Below are 27,127 nucleotides of genomic sequence, written 5' to 3'. Positions count from 1 at the left end.
GAGAGAGAGGAGAGAATTTCACTCCAGAGGTATGTAGAACTACAGAAACCATAAAAGTGATATTCTGTGAAGTCATATTTTTATTGTAGTGGAATTAAAATTTAATTTAGTTTAGAGAGAGAAAGACCAGGCCCCGCGCTTGTTTATAAACAACTGCCCTGATATGGTGAAAGAGAGTTCACGGTGTCTGGGAAAGTCACTTTCTAGCTTGCAGACCAGTACAGCAGTCAAGCTTTCTTTTGCTTTGCGCAAATTTAATTGCTAATTTACTATTAATATGATGAAAATACACTTTGTATAATAACGATTAAGATTTTTGTGAAGAATGGCTGCTACGGGAGAGATTGTCACACCACAACCTGAGATAGTGGACAGTGAAGCAGAGAAAAGTGAGAACTTTAAATTCGACACATGGGCGAAAGAGCTGGGACTAACTAGGAAAACAACAAGTTTTGCGCAGTGAAGAATTAAATTCAAGAGAAGTGCTCATATTATTAGATGCCAGAGACGTTAAAGAAATCGGGCTGCCTCTGGGGCAATACAAGTTACTGTGGTCATCAATAGAAGAGATGAAAAATGAAAATGGTGCACAACAATCGATTACGCAGAGCATGGAATATCAGGAATCTGCTGATATCACAATCAGAGATATCCACAAACAAACGGACGGACTGACGCAAGCAGGTAAGAGGCTAGATTGCTTGCTTGCGGGGGGTCCCAATAAAATGGTAATAACTCCATCAGCAAACTCCGTTATGGACCCACGGACAATTCTGACCATGAAAGCGCAGGCTAGAAAGGCTTTGCATATAACTCAGTTTTTAACAGAAAAGGTTAAACAGAAGGCAAACCCGGCGTAAGGAGTTTGTACTCAAAACCAGCGACTCGGATAATGAGCACATTCTGATTAAAATGGAAGATGACCATCCGTATGCAGGTATTTTTGTTGAAGAATGGGATGCCGCCAATTGCCGTCTGCTGAACCAGCTACTAACGTCAAACACGCTCGACCGGGCAGAGCTCGAATACTACCTGGCATACACTACTAAAATATTCGAGTTTGCTGAAAGATACGAATGGAACAGTGTGCTGGACTTTGACTACAATTACAGAGAACTGCAGGCCGAGCACCAATTTAAATGGGGGACATTTGCTTCACATATGGAAATCCAAATCTTAACACCCAAGAAACCCCGGTTTGTATCGCAAGCGTCACCTGGAAGCCGTGAAAAATGCGGAGAAGACTGTAAAATCTTCAAGGCAAAAGGCAACTGTCCTTTTGGGGCCAAGTGTATCTATCGTCACCCCACGTGGCAGGCCAGCAATGATGCACCGCCACAAAATGCAAAAAACTGGGAGTAACGGGTAGGCGCACGTCTGCCCTAAACTTGGCAGCTTGGGAGAGCGAACTGCCTCGCGATTTCCATGATCGAGATTTTATCGTGAATGGTATTCGTGAGGGATTTAATATTTTAAATTCTCAGGATGTCAAGGAACTAGTTGAAGTCGATATTATAAATCGGCAACCAGCAGTGAAATGCACGTGCGTGTGGAAGCACAAATCAAAACGGAACTTGAAAATGGACGGTACAAAATTGTTAACGCAAAACCAAATATTGTTTCCGCCCTTGGGGCTATACCTAAGAAAAACTCGGAAATGTTTTGTATTATTCATGATGCCAGCCACCCTCCTGGGAAAGCCTTGAATGACTTTGCATACAACTCTCCATTCAAGTACCAAACACTGCAAGATGCTGTCGATCTTATTACACCAGGGTGTTTTATGGCAAAACTAGACCTGGCCAATGCATACCGGTCAGTTAAAATACACCCATCTAACTATCGAGCAACAGGCTTAAAATGGTGTTTTTCCGGAGATACCATACGTATATGATAGACGAGAGACTACCTTTCGGGGCGTCAAGTTCACCGGAAATATTCCATAGACTTACCCAATCAGTCAGGGCTATTATGGTAAAAAAGGGATACAAGGACATTGTGGTGTATTTGGATGACTTCTTAATTATCGCTAAATCCTATGACGAATGCCAGAACATTCTCAACATCTTAATGCAGCTGTTACGGAAATTGGGATTTCACATTAACTACAATAAACTTGAAGGCCCAGCACAGACCCTCACGTTTTTGGGAGTAGTTCTAAATTCACTGGCAATGACCTTGAGTATTCCACACGGTCTGATAACAGAATTGAGAGGGTTGTTAGTGAAAACTCTAAGTAATGGAAAAAATTACTAAGTGACAGATTCAAAGCATAGTGGGCAAGTTAAACTGGATAACCCAATGCGTGTATGGAGGACGCTTCTTCATGAGACGCCTAATTGACAGAGCCAATGGTCTGAAATGTCCATGGCACGGATCACGTATCACTAAAGATATGAAAGGTGATATAATGTGGTGGATCCAGTTCATGTCAGTGTTCAATGGAACGATGCCTATGGTTGACCAAAGACCAGCTACACCCGTGAGTATCGATGCTTTCCCCCTAGCAGGGGCTTGGCACCACAGTGGGATGGTTTATTGATATAGGGACAAACAGACTTTTTGCCCTCTCGTAAGGTCGAAGACAAAATGACATTGATAGGGATTATTTAAGGTTAAATAATTGTTAACAAAGAACCAACAACTTATATAGGTGCACCCTTGATACAATATCTTAATAACTAGGCGATTTGATATCATTACATTGGTATATACATGTATAACATTATGCAATAATATTATGTATGTTTTGTGCACGGTTGATACAGCAACCAATAATAATTGATGCGCTGGTAGTCAGTATCTTTATCATGGTATGATGCTGTAATATTATGTTGTTTATGTTCGCGCTTTTTGTAGTTGGAGCTAATAGGTTTTAGTTTAGAATAAAGCTCTCTTTCACCCCTTCAAACATGTTTTTTTCTTTAATTTTTGTTAGTGAAAATATAGAAATCGTATTTACTTTTTTGTATCTCCCTTTGTAGTTGTTCGTATTTAAGTTTGATGATTACCAATTCATCTGATCTTATATGAACAATTTTAAAATGTAATATAAACAACTGTATTTATAACAATGGGATATGAAGTGTAATTACAATAAAATATCTAAAACAAACTGAATGTGAAGCTAAATAATGATGACACAATGTCCTGTCATTGAGTGAAAGTTAAAATTTAATGGCGTTCGACTAGTTTTGTTTTTGTGGGGTTTTGTCAGGTATGTTTGCACAGCAGTATTATTAAATAAATGTTAATTTAATAATTAAATAAAGATAATTTTTATTAAAATTTCTTTTAAAAAGTCTATGGTCAAGTAAATTTTCTGGAAAAGTTTCATTGGAAGAAAAAATATCATTGTGTTATGTGTTTTCAATAGGATAATTAAGTGAATGATATTAACAAAAAGCAAAAGATATTGTCAAAAATTAGGAAAGATGTATATAATAAATAGACCATCACACATCACTTGCTGACAAAAAAATTGATTTGGAAAAAAAAAACCTGACATGGATCAGCCTCCCTCCCATGGGCGTCGATCGGTGGGGGACAGGGGGGACGCGTCCCCCTCACTTTTCAATGTTGGGGGACAATCTATATAAATGTCCCCCCCACCCACTTTTTCATTTAGCACACACACACACAATGTACACATACAACGTACACACACAATGTACACACACTAACACGTCCCCCCCCCACTTTTAAAGCCGGATTGACTCCCATGCTCCCTCCCCCCTCCTCTGTCTGTGTGTGTGTCTAATAACATATATATATATATATATATGTTATTACCCTTGTGTGAAGTTCTAGGTGGTATACCGTATATACTGTTTGCAGGTCATAGGATTTCAAATTTCATACGACACTTTTTCGGTTCCGTGCCTTGTCACAATGGGAAACCATTGGAAACTGTTTTTAGTTCTGTGATTTTACCGACACAGTACCGGGAAACAATTGTTTCCATGAAATCTGAAGGCCTGCGTTTGGTATGTCAAGGAAGGAAGGAAATGTTTTATTTAACAATGCACTCAACACATTTTATTTACGGTTATATGGCATCGGACATATGCATGGTTAAGGACCATACAGATATTCATGGGCTCAGGGCTCGCGCTGTCGGTAGCCAAATTAGCCATTGGCTAATTTTAAAAAAAAATGGCTAATAAAATTTTCAAGTGGCTAAAATTTTGGCTGAGCCATGTTCTGTCTTCTGATGTGAACAAACGGTTACATAATCTATCCGACACCTCAAACATAATAATACTAGTAATACTACCAAATATTCAATTAGCGTAATAGCCATCTCGCGACCGGTAACGAGAAACGGTGTCGTGCAGAATACAGCGTAGGCCTTATAATGTTTCTTATGTTAATAATCACGGTTATTAATTTTAACGGCATGCATTCAACATGTATGACAGCAATGTCTGGAAGATCTGTAACTTGTTATTTTCACTTAGTAAAATCTTTGAACCAAAGTAATAAAAACAGACCGACAGTGCGTGTCAATTTGAATACACATGCCAGTTCAGGACCGAAAGACATGTAGGCCGTCTCAAGGGCTGAGTTCAGCCAGACTGAATGAAAACAAAACGTTCGCTAGCCTGGTTTGTGCGCTTCACGTTAAACCAAATGGACACGACGATCACCAATCAAATAGTTCGCGAACATTAGGAAGAACGTTCGTTGACTGAACCGAGGACAGCTCTCGGCGCGAATATACGTCACGCTTCAGGGTCAGCCGATACCCTCGTGTCAAGAGACATCGTTGTGGACATTAAACAATACGATTACGCAAAAGTAAATCTTGATGTAAATTTGTAGAAAAACTAGTTGTTCGCATCAATGAATACCTAACTGCAGTTTTTGTTTATTCCTTTGTCTTTGTTAATTTCGTACCCATGGTCGAGAGCACACATGCAGATCGCGATCGCCGAAAATGAAAATGCAGTATTTAAATTGTACAAATTGCAGTTAAATGTACACTGAATAAAATTAGTTTACAATAATCATATTTGTTAGATAATTTTAGATATAAATTTGTAAGACTGTGAGGTGACATTTAATAAGTTAGCTGGATTTTAAGAAGACCGTACATTTTTATTTTATTAAAGGTTGGGATTTTTTTTAATAAATGGAGTATACTGTGAAGTCGGCATTCTTAGCCAAGGTATTTTGTAAGCATAAATCACAACAAGCATTTAACACGACGCTGAAATCAACAGCAACAACATGGCACAAATTATGAAATTGTTTGGGGTGGGGAATTGATGGGTCACTTTAAAAAAATGTTTTAAAAAAAAAGCAATTCAAACATACATAAAGATTGCTATTTAAAGAAATAATGAGCTCTATATATAAAAAAATAATAATAAAAAAAAAGTTCTCAAATTTTTATTTGGGAAAAAAGGAAGAAAAAAAAAAAAAAAAACCTCCATAAACATTCACCCACCCCCATATTTCTGTATGTTTGTTAATTTAATGTCATAGGCCTTAGAAGTGGGGGTGGGTGTATGGGTACTGGCTTCAAACTGAGGATATTGCATAACCCCATTCCAACCCCACCCCCGCTGAAAAATTGAAGTAATATATTAACTGCCCCTACCGCCTTTGAGGTTTTGTTATTCCAATTTATTCCAGTTTGTACACAATTAGCTGAAAAAGATACATTTTCATATATAAACAGTACTGCGTAAAACAAATTTAGCTAAAGCATTTTCAATATGGCTAATAAAAATTCCATTTGGTTAATATTTTGGCTACAGGTATTTTTGATCCAGGGTGAGCCCTGTGGGCTACTCTTTTTCGATTAGCAGCAAGGGATCTTTTATATGCACCATCCCAGACAGGATAGCACATACCACAGCTTTTGATTACCAGTCGTGGTGCACTGGCTGGAGCAAGAAATAGTCCAATGGGTCCACCGATGGGGATCGATCCCAGACCGACCGCACATCAAGTGAACATTTACCACTGGGCTAAGTCCCGCCCTGGTATCATGTCAATACCGATTTACCTTCGTTTTTAAAAACCTAGGAGTGCTCAAAATCAAAATCACACTCCTCAAAATGCAGGTGGGGGAAATCATACGTCTCAAAATAATCAGAATTAGAGGCAACATACCAAGAGGTATTGCACCCATGAACATGATTAAGTTTGAGGAGTAATGATTTCTAAATTAAATATCTTAACAGTTAGCGTTGTGTGTTTTCAAAAATAAATATCCTAATTTAACTAATATGATGGTTGTTCTCAAAGATGAAGAATGGGCCATTGCAGTCTTACACAAAAAAAGAAACACCATGAACACTTATCGATTTCTTATGTATTATATGCATATCATGCTGCATTAAAATTCTGAATCTGTCCTATCTACATTATCTTTTAATCATGATAATCTGTTGACTATTTATGAATAAATGATTGAAACTGATTTGTTTGTGCTTATTGTGTTTTATTTAACAAACATGTGAACTGAATGAATTGACATTGTAACAACTATGGTATTGTTATTAAGAATTCTAACTGTAAAATATTAGTATTTGATTTTAATTTTTGTCTGTGTATTGTCATTACTATAAATAACATCAGATTTATATTATGATATAAATGTCATACATAATTGATTTACCATCATGTCATAATATACGTTGTGTACCTGCAAATTCTCTATTTTAAAAAATAATAATAATGTCATAAGAGTAAATGTCAACATCGATTATTTTCTACCCAAATATATCTTACTACAATTTTTATAAATATACTACTCAAAAGAATTTAAGGGTCAAAAACTTTATAACCAAATAAGTTTCAGAGTGTATTAGATTGATGATGTAAACTACACCAAATTTTTTATTTATTGTTCCATATTTACAAAAAAACACAAATAAACGTCACTGTATACAAGAAAGTCACATGACATGCTGTCAAAGTTGAAGGTTGTCAAACATGGATTTTACACATTAGAACATTCGTTTAATAGTGTGTGAATCCACCCCTGGCGCGAATACACTCGACACATCGTTGCCTCATGCTGTTGATCAGACGTCTGAAGAACTCTTGGGGAATGGCCTGCCACTCTGCCATAAGAAGTTGACCCAGATCATGAAGGTTGGCCGGAGGGGCATGGTTATCCCGAACTCTCCTGCCTAATTCGTCCCAGGCGTTCTCTGTTGGGACCAAGTCAGGCGAATATGCTGGTCAATCCATATTGGCGATACCTTGTTGTCTGAGAAAGTCCGTTACCACCCTGGCGCGGTGGGGTCTGGCATTGTCATCCTGCAGAACTGCCCCGCCGCCAATCTGCTGAAGATTTGGGAGAACCAACGGCCGGATAATCTCATTCAGATAGCGGATTCCATTCAGATTGCCATCCACCACATAGAGGGGAGTCCTGTGGAGGATAGAGATGCTGCCCCACACCATGACGCTGCCACCACCGAACCGGTGACGTTGTCTAACGTTAACGTCAGCGAAGCGCTCCCCAGGACGTCTGTAGACACGAACCCGACCGTCATTGAACTGGAGACTAAACCTGGACTCATCAGTGAACATCACTCGACCCCACTGAACACGTTGCCACCGCAGATGAAGCGTGCACCAGTGACGTCTGGCCGTTCTGTGATGTGGTAGGAGTGGTGGTCGAACAGCCTGGCGACGGCAGCGTAGATTATTGGCTCTCAGACAATTGCGTATGGTTTGATCAGACACTCGAGTTCCAGTCGCAGTCCGCAGATTGTCATGTAATCGGCGTGCAGTGGTTGTGCATTGACATAGAGCCATATTGGTGATGTAGCGGTCCTCTCTATTTGTAGTGCTTCAGGGTCTTCCCGAACGTGGACGATTTCGAACAGAATTCGTTGCTTGGTACCGTTGCCACAGTCGGCCAACGACACTCTGACTGACACCAAGTCTCAGAGCAACATTTCTTTGCGTATTGCCATCCTGAAGCCAAGCAATAGCCCTTCCTCGATCTTCGATAGTCAGTTGAAGTCGTACCATTGTCGAATTTGGAGTGTGCACCGTACACGAACGCAAGCTCCAATTATACGGAAATTCAGCATTGGGAACATGGAATACACGTGCAAAGCGTGCAAATGAAGCGCTTTGTGAAAAAGCAAGTTATAGGAACTTAGCAGACCTTTCGCTTTCGCCCTAATTTATGTGCAAATGTAAGCATGTTTTCGCCATTAGAACTAGTCGACAATGTCAATGACAGTGGATTTTAATTCATTTATGGGTCGCTTAGACCCACTTTCGTCAAAATGGAACAATACCATGCGTGACATTATGGTTTAGCTAATATAATTGACATTCAGAAAATAATGTCGAAAATATCGTCTGACCCTTAAATTCTTTTGAGTAGTATATATATTTTTACTAACAGGATTAACTTTCATTATTGGACTGGCCTCGGTGGCGTCGTGGCAGGCCATCGGTCTACAGGTTGGTAGGTACTGGGTTCGGATCCCAGTCGAGGCATGGGATTTTTAATCCAGATACCGACTCCAAACCCTGAGTTAGTGCTCCGCAAGGCTCAATGGGTAGGTGTAAACCACTTGCACCGACCAGTGATCCATAACTGGTTCGACAAAGGCCATGGTTTGTGCTATCCTGCCTGTGGGAAGCGCAAATAAAAGATCTCTTGCTGCCAATCGGAAGAGTAGCCCATGTAGTGGCAACAGCAGGTTTCGTCTCAAAATCTGTGTGGTCCTTAACCATATGTCTGACGCGATATAACCGTAAATAAAATGTGTTGAGTGCGTCGTTAAATAAAACACTTCTTTTTTTTTCTTTTTTTTCATTATTGGTGTACTGTAATTAACATGTCATTTATTATAATACTACTAACTCTAATCATAGCAACCCATAAAATAAAAATAAACCAACACCCTCACCAACAACAACAAAAGCATCCTAATGTAAATTTAATTTTAAAATATACATGCTTTACACTCGGTAAATTCGAATTACTGAGTTGACTCTACCAAGGTCTGTGTCCTTGGCTTAAAATCACATTGCAGTATCGTGAAACAGTAGAAATGATAGTTTTTTTGTTGGTGTATGCCTTTTCTGTGATATCAACATTTATAAACATTATACATATCATAGAATTATTGGACAACGCACCTATTATTATTCTGTACTTTGATCAAAACGAAGAAAGTGTAAAATAAATTTTGCGATCATTACTTGCATTGTACGAAATTAAACAAAACTAAAATAACAATAATAATACAGTGGACTGTCTAAACCGGACTCACTTCATACCGTCGAAATAGTCCGGTTTACATAGAGGACCAGTTTAGACAGAGTTCATCCAGAGTTATGGTTCTTGAATGATCAACAATGACATTTGAACCCATGGATGGTTGGGAAACAGTCATACAAGCCAGACTTTCAATCGACATAAAAAATATACTTAAAGGGATATTCCTGAGTTTGCTGCAATTTTTAAAATGTTATCGACTAAGACTTTTTAACGATTGTATAATTACATATCAAATATATTTTTCTGGATAAAATATTAGTGGCAGAACTTTAAACGTGTTTCTGGTCATTCTAATATTTGTACTAGGTTAAATTTCATTTTATTTCCTAAAACATCATTTATTCGTAAGTACGAATTAAAAAATTTGTGCTAAATCTTTCTGTTTTGACTATGGATTTGAATCAAATTATTGTATTAATTTGACTTTAGTTTCTAACAAAAGTTTGATATGTTGCCGTTTTTTGGGTCGCTTCGCCATTATAAATAAAATAAGACAACACAAAATACATACACACACACATACAATCCGACTGATCCAACGGCCTACCGCAATAAGAGTGAACTTCACACGAGTGCGATTACATTTTGTATTGATCTTGCGACGGCGTCCGTTTACTTGGCAATTGACTATCATTGTTCAACTAATTAAACAGCCCATCGTTCAGTCAAATCCCAATCCGGTGTAGACAGAGGTAATTAATACATGAATGGTTCTTTTGTTCTTGATTTTTGATCCGGAGTCTGGAGTACGAAGATTACGGATTAGGCAGAGATTTATACCTAAGAGATAAACGGTAGCTGGACGGGGATTTAGAAATGGACCAGTTTACGCAGAGATCCGGATTACACAGAATCCGGTTTAGACAGAGTCCACTGTATATATATAATTAGGGGTGGGGAAAAGCCTTTTTTTTTATCCAGGTCTGGGAATTCCTATCCGTCAACTAGACCGGTCTGCCCAGACATGGTATCTTGTGCATGATTTAAAATAGTAATAAATAAATAGATAGTTGGTCAATATGACTGGTGTTTCACACGTCTGTGATTTTAAAGTCTGCCATAAGTTGGACCTACAGTAACTCACAGTAGTATCAATACACTGCCATTAGGCTAGACATTTGTCAAAGCCGCTGAGCTGGTCACGAGATCAAATAGACATTAACAATAACACCATTCTTGGTGAGAATGCTATTGAGGTATTACACTCCAGTTAAAACAAAAGACTCAGAGTTTGCAACTGGTTACAATCAACACCTGTGTATGGACCTCTGTCGGGTCGAGTGTCCGAGTCCGAGGCATGAGGCATGAGGCTTTTGTGAAATACAAACTGTTTGAAATAGTATAAAATATACTGTAATAATCTATAAATGTATTTATTGTTGACTCGTCAATGTAGTGTACCCAATAATTATATAGGATTTTAAAGTGCGAGTGAGCTAGAATACATGTAGCTACTAGTCCACGCAGTTATGTAAATTTGCATTTTTTCTCTCTCAAGTCAGTAAAATGTATTTCTTTTTATTCTCAAGACTATCCAGAATTAGAAATCCATTGGTAGCATTTTTTTCAGTCATCTGATCATGGTGGCCATCTTGAAATTCAAAATGGCCATAATTTTGGAATACATATATTTTGACTCAGAAAACACAGAAACACAATTCTTGTGTCTATTTATATTTTTGAGGGCAATGAACTCGCTGATAACATTTTATTTGGTCATTTGGGCATGACAGCCATCTTGAAATTCAAAATGGCCACCAATTAAATATTCTTTATATATATATATATATATATATATATATATATATATATATATATTTACTCACAGTTGACCCACAACAATTTAGATATCTGTTTACATTTATGAGCTCAGTGAATGAAGTTGTGAAAACAAAAATTGTTGTCTGACCTAAGCATCCATCTTAAATTTCAAAATGGCCACCATTTTAATATATTTTTCATATATCTCAACTCTCGTTTAACATAGAAACACAATATTTTTTATCTATATGTACATTTATGTAGCCATGAATTTATTGATGACATTTTTATAGTCATCCAATCGTGGCAGCCATTTTGAAATTCAAAATGGGCCACCATTTTAATGTATTTTTCTTATATCATAACTTCCAGTTAAGGCAGAAGCACAATTATTTTTGTCTGTACATTTTTAGGATCAATGAATTAAAGGGTGACATTTTTATAACCATCCTCCAGTCATGGAACCACGTTAAAATTCAAAATGGCAGCCATAATTATGGAGATTTAAAAATGGCCACCAATTTTATCATTTGGCAAATACTTTTCCTTTAGTCCACATCCATTTTATGTGAAATAATTAAGATACTGCATTACTAATGACTTTCATGTTCTAAATTTTAAACTAATGAAACCAATTGTAAACTAATTCACAATGACACATTAGCAGGGCTCGCCCATTTAGTATCTGGCTAATTGAATGTTGTTTAAATTAGCCACTTTTTAATAATTTCTAAAGAAATATCCTACATACATGTATCTGAAAATTGACTAAAATTAATTATTTTCCATTGTGACCCCTGATTAGGCATCTACTTCATCTGTAATGGCATGTGTATTGCAGCAACCATCACCACTTGCAGGTTGTATTCCTTACAGGTTCATCTAACTACCTGAACACTTACTGATACCACAGTTGCATCTAATCAGTACAATCACAGACTCTGGTGCAGCTTGCACCTTTAACCACATTTACAAATATATCCTCCTTGATCCAACCATGGATAACATGATCACTGGATGTAGCATGGAATCCTAAGCTAGGATATTTGCTTGGAGATATGCTCTTTGGGTAAGCTGTTATTAGATATTTGGCATTGTTTCCACACTTTCGTTTGGTGATGGTGTTTGGAACTTCTATCCTCTCAGAATAGCTGCATCAAATGACCCTTGAGCTTAGTACCATGGAGGTCATATTGAATGTCAAGATTGTTTTCATGATTCAATGATTATATAAATGAAAACCATCCAATGCATGGAATATAGAAATGTACATGGACAAAAATTAAGCTTCCACGTTAACTGAGAGTTGAGATATTTAAAAAATATATATTAAAGTGGTAGCCATTTTGAATTTCAAGATGGCTGCCAAGACCAGACAACAATTTTCCTTTTTACAAAATAATCATCTGAGCTCAGATGTAAACTGACACCAAAATTATTTTTCTGTGTTTAATGGAAGTAAAGATAGAGAAAAATATAATGGAATGACGTCCATTTTGAATTTCAAGATGGTTGCCATGTGAGATGAATAATAAAAAAATATTTTAATAATGCAGAGTCGATTGGGTATTTGGCAAAATAGTGGATGATTCCATGAATCTTTATCTAGTGCCTCGTCTTTAGGAGGACAGCCACTCCCAAGGAGATCCTTTACTGGAAAGTTCTCCATATTGAACCAGCTCTCACAGGTGCACAAAGAAGACTGTCATTCCCAGACTAATATACTAAAACATACGCAGTCCTACCTTTAGTCTCTTTGTATTGCATTATCGATTACTTCAGAGACAATGCAAGTGAAGCTGCATACCTTGGCTGTTCTAGCTTTTTTTTAATCCCTGTATTAAAAAGTATTTAATCTGTATCATTTAATGGTAACTTTTAAAGTAACTTATTTATACTGGACTATTTTTTTTCTCTTTAAATGTGATTTGGGTTGGTATGGGTTTAAAACTTAATATGTTTCTAATATGAATTTTAACTTTATTCGTTTTGAAGTTACATGCCAATTCATCAGTTTCCTTTCGACGGACTATATACATGGTTATTATTCAACAAAGAACATTCTAGTTTTGATTTTGGCTGTGCAGTTAAATTGGAGGGCTAGTTGAATTTGAGAAGGGCCAGTCAGATTTTTCTTCAACTGGCCCTGCTGGCGACCATGGTTTTCATGTTAATTTTCAACCCTGAACAAATATATACCAAGGCTTGCCAACATTCCATGCTGGTATCCAGGATAATATGAAAGTTGGTGCACATTCAAAGCATCTTCTGAATTTCTGACAGGCTGGCTGCCTTTCACTGCGAATATAACTTGGTAACATATTTTATTCATCAGCGTTTTGGCAAAGCAATTGAGTCAAATATAGGAAATAGAGGAAATTAATCTCAATATAGGAGTTTTACAGGATCTTATAAAAAATATAGGAAATATAGGTGGTCTGGGAGGCCTGAAGGTCAAATGTCATCCAATCAACGACAGCATTATTAATAGTTTTGTCTGAACATGTGCTAGCTCAAGCTGTAAAACGCTTCAACGGTGTCATCATTTATTAATTTTCAGGACACAGGACTAAATACTCGTACTTTTTTAAAAATACATATATGGGAGTTAAAATTCATAACTTATTCTTTTTTTATATATATTATTTATTCCATTATGTAAAATATATACAATTTTTTTTTTTTTGCTGATGTGATCAAAATAATTTCTTTCATGTTTTGATCTTTATCGTTTCGCATTCATGATTCAAGATACAGATATACAAATGCCACTATGATTTTTAAAAAACACTATGGGACAAATATCGCCTTTTAAATTATTTTTTAAAATTTATTATTCCTTTCTTTTTCCCCCTCTCCTCCCCTTCCTCCGGTAGTGATGACATCACGTGGGACCAATTGACAATTTTATTTCCCCCCACCCCTGATATATATATAGACATGGGGTAATCGTAATCAGTAATCGTAATTGATTACAATCTTTTACATGTTTTCATGTAATCATAATCGATTACTCTGAGAATACCATGTAATCGTAATCGATTACATTGCTAATGTAATTGTAATTTATAATTACTTCCGTGATTACTACACTAGGATTAAAGTTTCAAACTGTATTTGTCATGCTTTTTCGTTCAGGTTAACATCAATAGGATTACAGAACAAAGTTCCCGAGTTTTCCTGATTGAAAACTGACCACATCTTAATAATAAGTGAACTCCTAGCTGATTGGCTCAGTGTAACGATAACCAACCAATCGTGTTTCAATTTATAAAAGGTATTCTAGGAAGTTCATTGTGAACAGAATGGAAAGGTTTGTGGCGTTGTGGATTGGATTCAATAAACCTTTCAATAAACCTTTAAAATAGCAGAGTTAAAAAAAAATACAAGTATGATTTGTTCAATTTAGGGGCGCGTTATTTTGAGTCCGTGAGATTGAGTTGACGGGGGTTCACGGGCGTGATAGCGCTCGCTCCCGTCAAAAACGAAGGTCTGGATTTACTGTACAGAGCAATTTTCAAACTACCAAAATTTCAGTATTGAAAAATGTTTCCCACCATTTAGTAAATCACTAATATATATATATATGACAACGCAATATGTGTTTGGTATAAATCAGACTAATTTAATTTTATGTAGATGAAATTAGCGGGCATGTATTTAAGGTAGAGTATACCCAAAAATACCTCCCGATATCAATATCGGTATATATTAGAAATAAAAATTGTAAGTCAAACTTGATACACACATACACACACACTATATAACATGAAATATTAACTCTTTCACTCTAGGTTTTTGTTCAATGTACCACTGAGATAATCTAATCCAGTGGTTTACAAGGCTGAAAGGGTTAAAAGTAGTCGGCACCAAATAGTGCAGCTAATAACAAATCAAAGACTTACATTTGATGTCCTCTTTTCATCAAATCTTGTGCATTTCTGTAGTTCCTTGTACATCTCACCTCGGGGCGCATACTCCAACATGAGGTAAACTCTGGTTTTGTCATGGAAGTAACCAAAAAGTCGCAGAATATTAGGATGCCTACAACGAAACCAATTTATACTGAAGGGACTGTTTACTGCCATTTCTAAGACAGTTCTGTAGGCATCGAAATAAGTATAGTGTCTGGAAACTCATGTAAAGGTGACAACAAAATAGACCTAGCTAGAGATTTCTGAAGCAATTGAAGCACTACGATATCATAAACTTGTCATGCCCTAAGATGTCACAACTGCATATGCCATAGCCTACAACTGCTTTATGTTATCGTAGTTTCAAAAAAATCTAAGCTCAAGTAACCTATAGATTAAGACATTTATAAAGTTTCCAGTTCCCATTCTCATTACTGGTACTATATAATCCATTAGCAGATGTATTGATATTTAGTTTTTTTATTGATTCATATCACTGTTCTCTCTGTACTGATACTTGTATGTATATTTGATAAAACAAATTCCAAATCTCTGCTTAAGTGTGACTGAATCACAGCGCGGAGTAACAGGCAGTGCCTTAAGTGTGACTGAATCTCAGCAGAATAACAGGCAGTGCCTTAAGTGTGACTGGAATAACAGGCAGTACCTTAAGTGTGACTGGAATAACAGGCAGTACCTTAAGTGTGATTGGAATAACAGGCAGTACTTTAAGTGACTGGAATAACAGGCAGTACCTTAAGTGTGACTGGAATAACAGGCAGTGCCTTAAGTGTTACTGAATCTTAGTGGAATAACAGACAGTACCTTAAGTGTGACTGGAATAACAGGCAGTACCTTAAGTGTGACTGGAATAACAGGCAGTACCTTAAGTGTGACTGGAATAACAGGCAGTACCTTAAGTGTGACTGGAATAACAGGCAGTGCCTTAAGTGTTACTGAATCTTAGTGGAATAACAGGCAGTACCTTAAGTGTGACTGGAATAACAGGCAGTACCTTAAGTGTGACTGGAATAACAGGCAGTACCTTAAGTGTAACTGGAATAACAGGCAGTACCTTAAGTGTGACTGGAATAACAGGCAGTGCCTTAAGTGTTACTGAATCTTAGTGGAATAACAGGCAGTACCTTAAGTGTGACTGGAATAACAGGCAGTACCTTAAGTGTGACTGGAATAACAGGCAGTACCTTAAGTGTGACTGGAATAACAGGCAGTACCTTAAGTGTGACTGGAATAACAGGCAGTACCTTAAGTGTGACTGGAATAACAGGCAGTACCTTAAGTGTAACTGGAATAACAGGCAGTACCTTAAGTGTGACTGGAATAACAGGCAGTGCCTTAAGTGTGACTGAATCTCAGCAGAATAACAGGCAGTGCCTTAAGTGTGACTGGAATAACAGGCAGTACCTTAAGTGTGACTGGAATAACAGGCAGTACCTTAAGTGTGATTGGAATAACAGGCAGTACTTTAAGTGACTGGAATAACAGGCAGTACCTTAAGTGTGACTGGAATAACAGGCAGTGCCTTAAGTGTTACTGAATCTTAGTGGAATAACAGACAGTACCTTAAGTGTGACTGGAATAACAGGCAGTACCTTAAGTGTGACTGGAATAACAGGCAGTACCTTAAGTGTGACTGGAATAACAGGCAGTACCTTAAGTGTGACTGGAATAACAGGCAGTGCCTTAAGTGTTACTGAATCTTAGTGGAATAACAGGCAGTACCTTAAGTGTGACTGGAATAACAGGCAGTACCTTAAGTGTGACTGGAATAACAGGCAGTACCTTAAGTGTAACTGGAATAACAGGCAGTACCTTAAGTGTGACTGGAATAACAGGCAGTGCCTTAAGTGTTACTGAATCTTAGTGGAATAACAGGCAGTACCTTAAGTGTGACTGGAATAACAGGCAGTACCTTAAGTGTGACTGGAATAACAGGCAGTACCTTAAGTGTGACTGGAATAACAGGCAGTACCTTAAGTGTGACTGGAATAACAGGCAGTACCTTAAGTGTGACTGGAATAACAGGCAGTACCTTAAGTGTAACTGGAATAACAGGCAGTACCTTAAGTGTGACTGGAATAACAGGCAGTGCCTTAAGTGTTACTGAATCTTAGTGGAATAACAGGCAGTACCTTAAGTGTGACTGGAATAACAGGCAGTACCTTAAGTGTGACTGGAATAACAGGCAGTACCTTAAGTGTGACTGGAATAACAGGCAGTACCTTAAGTGTGACTGGAATAACAGGCAGTACCTTAAGTGTGACTGGAATAACAGGCAGTACCTTAAGTGTGATTTAATCTCAGCGGAGTAACAGACAGTACCTTAAGTGTTACTTAATCTTAGTGGAATAACAGGCAGTGCCTTAAGTGTTACTGGAATAATAGGCAGTACCTTAAGTGTGACGTAATCTCAGCAGAGTAACAGGCAGTACCTTAAGTGTGACAATCTCAGCAGAATAACAAGCAGTGCCTTAAGTGTGACTGGAATAACAGGCAGTGCCTTAAGTGTGACTGGAATAACAGGCAGTGCCTTAAGTATGACTTAATCTCTACAGAATAACAAGCAGTGCCTCAAGTGTGACTGGAATAACAGGCAGTGCCTTAAGTGTGACTTAATCTCAGCTGAGTAACAGGCAGTACCTTAAATGTGACTTAAGCTCAGCGGAGTAACAGACAGTGCCGTAATAATTAAGTGTGACTGGAATAACAGGCAGTAACTTAAGTGTGACAGAATCTCAGCGGAGTAACAGACAGTACCTTAAGTGTTACTGAATCTTAGTGGAATAACAGGCAGTACCTTAAGTGTGATTGGAATAACAGGCAGTACTTTAAGTGTGACTGGAATAACAGGCAGTACCTTAAGTGTGACTGGAATAACAGGCAGTACTTTAAGTGTGACTGGAATAACAGGCAGTACCTTAAGCGTGACTGAATCTCAATCTCTCTTATTAGCTGGTGCTCTATTCCAGCATTCTGTAGTTGAGATTTGAACAAGACCTAAAAATAAACACAATTACAATAACTTGAAATGCATTTCTGAATAGTGACAACTCTTCAGCTGTTATTGACAGTACTGAATTAAAACGACCATCCTGCGGTTCACAAAAGACTACATCCTCGTTGTGCCCAAATTAGTGATATCTAAAGCCTTGAAACATCCTCATAAGTCGTAGTTGGTATCAACTGAGTGGGCAAAATCTCATGACCTTTTCACACACACACCCCTGACCAAAGCGAGATTCGGGTAATTGCAGACACCCTTGGCTTCCACTGTATTTGTCACTTGTTAACAGAACACTACATGATAACACCTTCATAAAATTTAAATGCACTTGATAGGCTGTTTTTCCTGTCACTGTATATCACAATCAGCCATTGGATAGATTCTATTTTATAATATTTAAGTAAGAATGGTTAGAGGAGGCAAAATGCGGACATGCTTTTAATCCACAGCATTTGAAACAATTTTTTTTTACAGTATATAAATAATTCAACTAGTAAATCTCTAAAACTATCTTTTATCAATTTCTGCAGAAATAAACTGAGTAAAACAGTAATTATATGCAATTAGGTTAAAGCTGCTTTCCGATCTCAAGTTTTTGTCTTTTGAGCCATTCAAACCACATTGATCCAATTTTTAACACAATTAAAATGAAATAAAAATTAAGTTTATTACTATAAAATAAATATTTATTTAGAACAGATCATCTCTGCGGTGCACTTTTTTTGCTGTCTTCAATTCCAGAGCCCTCAAAAGTACCTGGTCTCCAGCGGCAAATCGCCGCCTGAAACAGCTTTTGCCGCCGCCTACTTTTCGAGTAAAATTTTTCAGTTGCTGCATTTAATGGATGGTGACTGATTTGCGCCAACAGAGGCCATGAGAATGCATCTCCGAGGTTCGATTTTTCAAATGTTTCTAGGGGAGGGCCCCCAGACCCCCCGCTTTGCCCCCTGCTATCATCACTGTTGTAGCCTGCTACTTCTTAAACTATTGAGGGCGCTGCAATTCAATTACTGCGGTTTATGTAGTCTTTCAATTATTGCGGTTGATGGTAGTTGTTCAATTGCGGAAGTTATATACTGTTAATTTTATCAAACAATTATTATTGTTTATCCAATTTTTTGTTTTTCAAATTATAAGTTGTGTATCATATTCTAAAAGATTCTTAAAATACACAAATTTATTTTCCCCATTATGAAATGTTTTACATGCAATTTGGTTGACGTATCCAGTGAAAGATTTTGAAGAAATGTTACATCACGTTACCAATGCCATTGTGTGCATGTGACATGGGATACTATTTTTTGTGTGTGTTATTGTTTTTATTTTTAAAGTGACATTGGAATAAAAAATAAAAACAGATTTTTAATAACTATGTGTGTCTCGTTATCAATTTGCAGTATAAAAATTAAACTTTCTGTGTACAAAAAAGGAATGTAGCGCCACAGTCGAGATTGCCTGCATTTTGCCAATGTCTGCAATTATCCAAATTAATCGAATTTCAAATCATATATCAGTTTGTAGAAGGATTTAATCTGAACATGTTAAGGATAATTTGTGACACTGTTGATTGGTTGCAAAATTTTCCACAACACAAATATATTTGACAAGAAAATGATATCGGCTCACTACGTTTACAGCGATATCCATCAAAAAGCTACACCTTACAAGTGTATCACATTAACTTATGAACTACATGCATACAACCCCTGCTGAAATTGTTCAAGGTTTTAATTCTCCATGGCATTTTTTTTTTTTTTGCTATGGACTATTTGATTTGCCCCTCCCCCGGCACGCATGTTTTTTGCAGTGGATTTTTCTTAATTGCAGGAGTTGGGCACAGGGCTATTAAAAAACATTCCTAGAGATTTTGCCCACCCAAGCGATACCAATTCATTAAATTTCAAGTTTGGCCCACGGAGTATAATTATTATTCATATGCTTTAACAATTCCGCATATTCAAATCATAAAAAATGTGTTCAAGACTATTAAAATTCACAACTTGTTTCGTGACATTTTGTACACCGACATGCTAATCTAACTATCTTCGATGGCAACAACCAAAACAGTGTTACTTGTTCAATTGTGTATCACATTCTGACTATCAACAACCAAAACAGTGTTACTTGTTCAATTGTGTATCACATTCTGACTATATATCTGAAGAGCAAGGCACCAAGTAATTCACACACCACTTCATATTAACCTTCTGACTACTGGATTCATTTTTGACAAAAACCACATTAAGTGAGTACAAGTTCATAAATTTTACTCCCATATTTTCACTTACCTTTTTTATAAATACATAAAATAATGTTGAAGTGAAAAGTTAAGTACTATTTTCATGGGTTTTTTTCATTTTTATTATATTTTATATCAGTTTATTTGGTTTCAAAATGTGCAATTAGGATTACACTGTCCGGTATTTACAGCCATTATTGCCAATAACTGTTTTTCTGACCACATTTTCTTTTGGAAACAAACTACGATTCATATATCCCAATATACAGTCAAACCTGTCCTAGCAGCCACCTGCACTCAGCGGTCACCTGACTTAAACCATCAGTTTTTTTCTTCCCAAATGATTTATAATGTAAATGCACCTGTAATAAGCGGTCACCTGTCTAACATGGCCAGCGGCCACCTAAATCAGATCCCAAATCGCTCAAATACCTGTATTAAGCAGCAACTACAGTTTTACTAATATAAAAGGGATATTTTAACAACAGCGATAAGGTGCAGAAAATAACCAATCTTCACACCTTCAGGAATACTAGTATCCATTCAGTCCCGACATCTCTACTGTGTATCAATTAAGAAAGTATGACTCTGGAAGGCATCTAATTGCCTCTGGGTAAGCTACGCTTGACATTTGTAGATTCACTTACTATGACAATACACCACATGAAGTAGGAATTTAATAATTAAACGCGCTCTGTCACGGATGGTTGACCTAATTACTGACCCAACAAAATATTATATGACAATATATACATTTGATTTGTACCTAAAAGCACTTTATTGAACCATCTACATAACCACCATATCACACTTATTACTGATATTTTATAAAAATAATTGAATTATGGGTACGGTCCATAATTCTGAGAAAAATAACGGCTATTTTGAGTCACATGACGGGCAATCCCCCAAATAACCGCAGTGCCAAAATGATTTACCAAGCTTGTTTAACGAGAACGCTTGACCGTCCTCTGCGACGTAGGGTAAATAGAAGAAAAAAAACAATGAAAATAAGTTATTAAAAATTAATAAAAACGTACTGAATGATATTAAGCTTATACATTAATTTATTTTAGCAACAGAAGCATGTTAAATGTCGACAATCCCGACTAGTTAGGCCTTTGCATCTATTAGGTAAATTTATCTGGATCACAAACACCGTCATTTTCCACCTTGTCAAATTCATTATTATACAAAATATGCCATAACAGCTGACTTGGGATAGGTATTGTTACATTTTTAAAGAATACTCTGAACTAGACGGTGTTTATATACGATGTGACTATATATACGAAGGCCGTGTCTATAGCCTCCACTAACGAGGGCTGGCTATATTCACAGCAAAAATGTATATAGGTGGTAAATAAGTACATGTATTTGATTGATCCATATTACCGAACCATCTGGAACAGGAGGAATACATACTAAGTACTGTACGAACAGTGCATTTTCTGAACAGCGGACGGGGTGGGGGGAGTATATGAATTTAGCGGACCCTTTTGTGTACATTTTCCATAGATATATGAAGAGTGTCATATTGTCCCTACAGTACTAACAAAAAATTAATTATAATAAATAAATAAATAATAACGATAACGATGATGATGATTAAATAAATAAATAAAACGAACAATTACAAATTATCAGCGGCCGAGGTAGATTAACTGAAAGAGAAACTAACAGGGCTGGAACTTAATAATTTTTCATTGATTGCAATTTTGAGGCTGCTTATGTAAATTTTGTAAAAAAAAGTTAATTTTACCAAAAATAAATATGACTAAAAGGTTATTTTGCTGTATTTAGTCACATTTCAAATGCTCAAAATTGCAAGGGCCAATAAAACTCTAAATAATTTTTTTTATAGGCTACTAGTAAAGCTTAGACCACTCTCGGGTCCCTCTCTAACTTTATGTAACGTTTCTGTAACAACCGCCCCCACCCACCCCACTGTGACGTGATTTTACCAACATTATAATACATGTAATAATAATAATAATAATAAACAATTACTACTACTACTACTACTACTATTATTAGCCTACTACTACTACTTTTTTGGGGTGGAGGCGCGATGTTTTATCTGGAGGAGTTTTGGCTATGAAAATGCAAGATTAACGTGCATGCACACACTCACAAACAGCAGGCTGAACTTGTCCCTGCATGTAGAACTGGATTCAACTGGGTTAAGTAATAATTAGCCAACATTTGGACGACAAAACATGCAACAGTACACTGTTTTTTTACGCTATACATTAAAACCGAAATACCACTTTGCGAACCAGTCAAAATAATTTGCACACGCGCCTAATAATAATAATAATAATAAATGGTGAGTTCATGTTCCGACTGTTTATTATTTTATTTCAGCGTATTCGCGGTTATTTTCATCATGAAATAATTTTTTTTTTATTATTTGCCATGTATATAGCTGGCCCTCATTTGCCAAGTCTCTATACATGGCGATCGTTTATATAAAATCCACAAATACATTATACGGTTGTCGTATATATAGCCTCATCACTACGAGTCTGTTTTTCCGTATTTTTATGACTTTTTACAAGAAGACTTCCAAATTTTAAAAATGGAGCATGTCGTGGAATTCCCTCGATTTGGTAAACTAGGTTTGGTATTCCAAATGAATGTAACTTCCATTTATAATGCATATTTAGAGAAACAAGGTCCACTAAATCCGTGATTGAGCTCCTTTAAATGGAAAACGAAAACAAACTTGTTGAGGATGGTTAATTTAATACATTTCATTTGCATTATTTCTAAAGGAGATGACATGTCAAAAGTTGATTTATAGTCAACTGTGAAGCACACATCCAGTACAATAAAACGGTAAAACAAGAAACAGCAACAAATGTTTTAAAAACTATAGGCCTATATACTCAGTGGCCACCCGTCTTAAGCGGACACTTTCATCTACTTCCTTGTCTGACCGCTTAAGACAGGTTTGACTGTATTTTGTGTAGTTCGTTGTTGATAAAATGATCAAATTTATAATCAAATTAGTTGTCACAATTTGTGGAATCGAATTGTGATGTTGCGCGTGCTTCTTTCAAAATTTTGACAATTCTAACTACAGACCATTTTCAGAATAATATATATTTTTAATTACAATTAAAAATTGCATTGCAATTCTTTGCTACACAAAAATGCATTTGACTTGCAAACCACGATATTTGTGTCACATTTTGTGATGCGATACCACTTATTTTTCGCCCTTTAGACCTATTTTTAGGTATGTGGCCATGCTTTATGTAATTCCTACGCTAATTGCAGTGGCCTGCCAGTACCTACTAAAACACATACTTACTTTCAGAGCCATAATGTAATTACATGTTTTCTCTCTAGCTAGGTAAACACTGCCAAATTTGCCTTTCCCTAGAGGTCTTCCAATGTCAAAATCTTCCAGTGACCACTTTCTACAAAAATAATTGACACTACTAAGTAATGAAATGCAGAATAAGAATGTGAAAAACAAAATACTCAAATGCTGTTACCAAAGCAATCCATCTGATCCTCTGCAATGCTTTCTCCATTTGTCAAAGCAAAAAATGTCACTAAAATGGTGGGTAGTCAAGCAAAACAAAACAAAATAATTTTTAAAGGCATCTATTGCAATCAGATTTCTTTTTATTATTTTTGTCAAAACAGGTTTCCTGTTTGACAGATAAACACATTGTGAGGATCGATTCCCATCTGTGGGCTCACTGGGCTATTTCTTGTTCCAACCAATACACCTCAAAGTTCTGGTATATTAAAGGCTGTGGTATGTGTTTTCCTGTCTGTGGAATGGTGCATATAAAAGATCCTTGCTACTAATGGAAAAATGTTGCAGGTTTCCTCTCAAAGACTATCTGTAAAAATGACCAAATGTTTGACACCCAACAGCCGATGATAAATAAATCCAAATTCTTGTTGAATTCTTGTTGAATTTGACATCCAAAAATAAGGTACATATTTATTTAACCATACATTGTGTTTTATTCGTATCACTAGTTTAAACGGACTGGTAGATCAAAAGAAAAATTAAAAAAAAAAAATACTGCTACTCTGATTCATACTTGGTTTGACTTGACAAGGGCGTTCTTCCTGAATCACATGTTGCTTTTGTTTCCTGTCTGTCACCCGATTTCATACTGTTGGTGTTCACTGGTTTCAAAACACGTTTTGGTTCCATGGCAGTGCTGTCTGCGTCAGAAGAAAACAGTGCAGTTATTAACAGTAAAAGGAAAGGAATATTTATTGATCATGCTTCCACTGTGGAAATAGTTTTGAGGCATTCAATTATTTTTGGTCAAGATTCAAAATTATATAACTTTATATAGATGGGACTTTTTGATCGCACAAATGTCGAGGTGTAAAACATTGTGCCCAAAATATATATGCCCAAAACAAGCAAGCTAAATTGAGTATAAACAATGTTATATGCTAACCTCAAAAATATTTTTACCTCAATACCACTAAAATATTAAGCTTAATTTGACTGATGTAACTTGAAATGCATTTCAGCAACATCTTCACCAGCTGTTAATAACATTACTAATTAACAAGATTTAAGAGTGCTCAGAACAGACAAAAAACCAGTTGTGCCTAACTAAATAGATCTAAAACCCTGACAGAAAATAATCCAAAGTATTTTTATTTTTTATTTTTTTTAAAGACTTGTAATTCACTTACAATTCACTTACAAATAAACAATCAATAAACAATGTACTGGGGTGTCGCTATATATAAAACAAAAATTATGTTTAATTCATATTATCCAGATTTTAAAAAAAAATTAAAACTCACTACCAAAAACTATGAAGAAAAAAAGAGAGTAATGTTTAAATACTGGTATTATCAAAAGTCTAAACATTAATGAATACATTTACGGTATTACATTTATAGGTTTAAATAATTATTTATTTGTGGTTTTTAAAAAGTACCTAATGACAAAATTACATGAATCATATTAACATGTTTTATTTTCATTAATAATTATTTTAAGCTCATTAGTGACATCGTGTTTCAGATATGAAATTTACCGGAATTATACCCGTTTCCGTGAGTAACAAAATGTCAATCACATTATTCATTGATAGCACAAAAATAATCTCTTGAAGTGGACTCTTTCTGGGCTCACTCTAGCTTTTTTTTAAATCTGCCAATTTGGCTAAAAGTTATTTTTTCTTTAGCCAAATTTGAAATGTTTTAGCCAGAATGATCGCAACAAATACTGAATACTATTATTTAAAGTGGGTTTATAACACGAAATGAAAGTGACAAAATTTGACATTTAATGTCATTTTCCAGGCTTGAAACAAAACAAGGAATTATTTCGGTGTATCACAGAAAGTCAAGGAAAAGAAAATTGATGGGTACATAAGACTTAAACTGTTACATAAGACTTCTTCAAGATTCTCCGTAAAAGGCTCATCTAGCGTAACAACTCAGTTGCTCAAGACAATAACTAAATGATGTATACTGTATCAAGCAAGGCATATTCAGTTGTATACATCCTGTTATAAATCAACTTGTCCTATATACTTTTTTTTATTAAATATGTTACTCTATGCTGTTGTATAATGGACCAAGTGTAAAGGTTATGTTCCGTGAAAATACACAACTAATTTTGCATAGGTCTGTGTTTGGTCATGTCCGATTTCATTTTGAAGGCCTGGAAATAATTCTTGGTGGTGCCTGTCAAATGATCAACGAGGTTTATCTATTGATTGGTTACTGTTCTGTTTTATTAATCATAGTTACACAATACAGTAAGAAGAAATAACATACCATATATTCATTGGCCAACTTTAGCCCAAGAAAACTGTCATTATTAAGAATACGATTGGAAACTTATGAATGCAATGCCGTTTTGCTGCACAGAATTAAGATGGTTTCAATACAAAATTATCCACAGAATATTACCAGATAACCGTTTTTACATACCATAGGATATATCGAGTCTCCACTTTGAATAAGAATGACCATCAGAACAATTGATGTGTCATTCTTTCATCTTCTGTTTTGAACTGGCAACAATAGAAAAAATGCATATATAACAGAATTTTCGCCATGTTCATTAGAAAATCATGAACTTTGTTTATTATCTTCTTTTTTTCTTTCTTTTTTGGTGGGGGGTATATTGTGGTATATAATTAAATTATCCTGTCATCAAGTGCCTATGAACCAGTGTGATGAATAGTCGCTATATGGACTGTGGTACGTATAAATAAAAACGTGATATTTATTTCAATGTACATTTTGTATTTGTTATTGTAGAAGCTGGAATCGATAGAATCTTCGATTCTGCCAGTAGAGACTGGAATTCCACTTTCTACTGGTAGAAACAGACACATGAGTAGTCCAGTCAAATTACAGTTTGACCCAGGACAAATTGCTATAGTAAATCATTCATGGTATTTATGGTTCATTAGAGTAACCTATGTGACATATCAAAAATGTAACTTTTTATATTTGGTGGCACATGTTTTTATTCAGGGTTGGAAATTATCACTTAGTGAGCTTTCATCCGGTCATTTATTATCAACAGTAGAGTACTTAATATTTCAGGAAATTGGAAAACAACTCACAGCATCTGTCAGTGTCATATTATTTTAGAAATGGAATGACACTATAATTTAGTATGAATGATAGACTTAGAAGAACTCTGTACAAATGCATACAACTGAATCACTAGAAAAATAGTCTTTTACATGTAACCATAATGTTGTCAATAAGAATGACCATGTTCATTAGAAAATCATGAACTTTGTTTATTATTATCTTTCTTCTTTTTTTCTTTCTTTGACCATAGCAATATTTTTAGGGGTTTATACGTAGGCTAGTGCGTGCCTTAGAGGTGTGTTTTTTTATATACAAAGGAGGAGTAGATAACAATCTGAATGCATTGAGGTTGCAACAAT

General features: G+C 36.0%; 1 protein-coding gene across 4 annotated transcripts in view; it reads right to left on the bottom strand.

The window, feature by feature from the left end:
* The window catches only part of LOC121388387 (aurora kinase A-A-like), a 45,704-nt gene that overhangs the window by 8,549 nt on the left and 10,028 nt on the right, over positions 1-27,127 (bottom strand). For 3 of the 4 annotated variants that reach the window (XM_041519691.1, XM_041519693.1, XM_041519689.1), the window contains exons 2-5: positions 24,281-24,407; positions 23,530-23,638; positions 17,885-17,964; positions 14,938-15,076 (exon numbers count right to left, since the gene is read on the bottom strand). In XM_041519691.1, the coding sequence (XP_041375625.1) occupies positions 14,938-15,076; positions 17,885-17,964; positions 23,530-23,638; positions 24,281-24,396 (444 nt within the window). In that variant the 5' untranslated portion in view covers positions 24,397-24,407. Of the gene's footprint in view, positions 1-14,937; positions 15,077-17,884; positions 17,965-23,529; positions 23,639-24,280; positions 24,408-26,150; positions 26,260-27,127 lie in introns of those variants that run through there. The other variant, XM_041519692.1, reaches the window with a different exon arrangement.

This window comes from Gigantopelta aegis, chromosome 14 (assembly GCF_016097555.1).
Source record: "Gigantopelta aegis isolate Gae_Host chromosome 14, Gae_host_genome, whole genome shotgun sequence".
NCBI lineage: Eukaryota > Metazoa > Mollusca > Gastropoda > Neomphalida > Peltospiridae > Gigantopelta > Gigantopelta aegis.
Note: the sequence above shows the minus strand (reverse complement) of the source record. Positions and strands in the feature narration are given on the sequence as shown.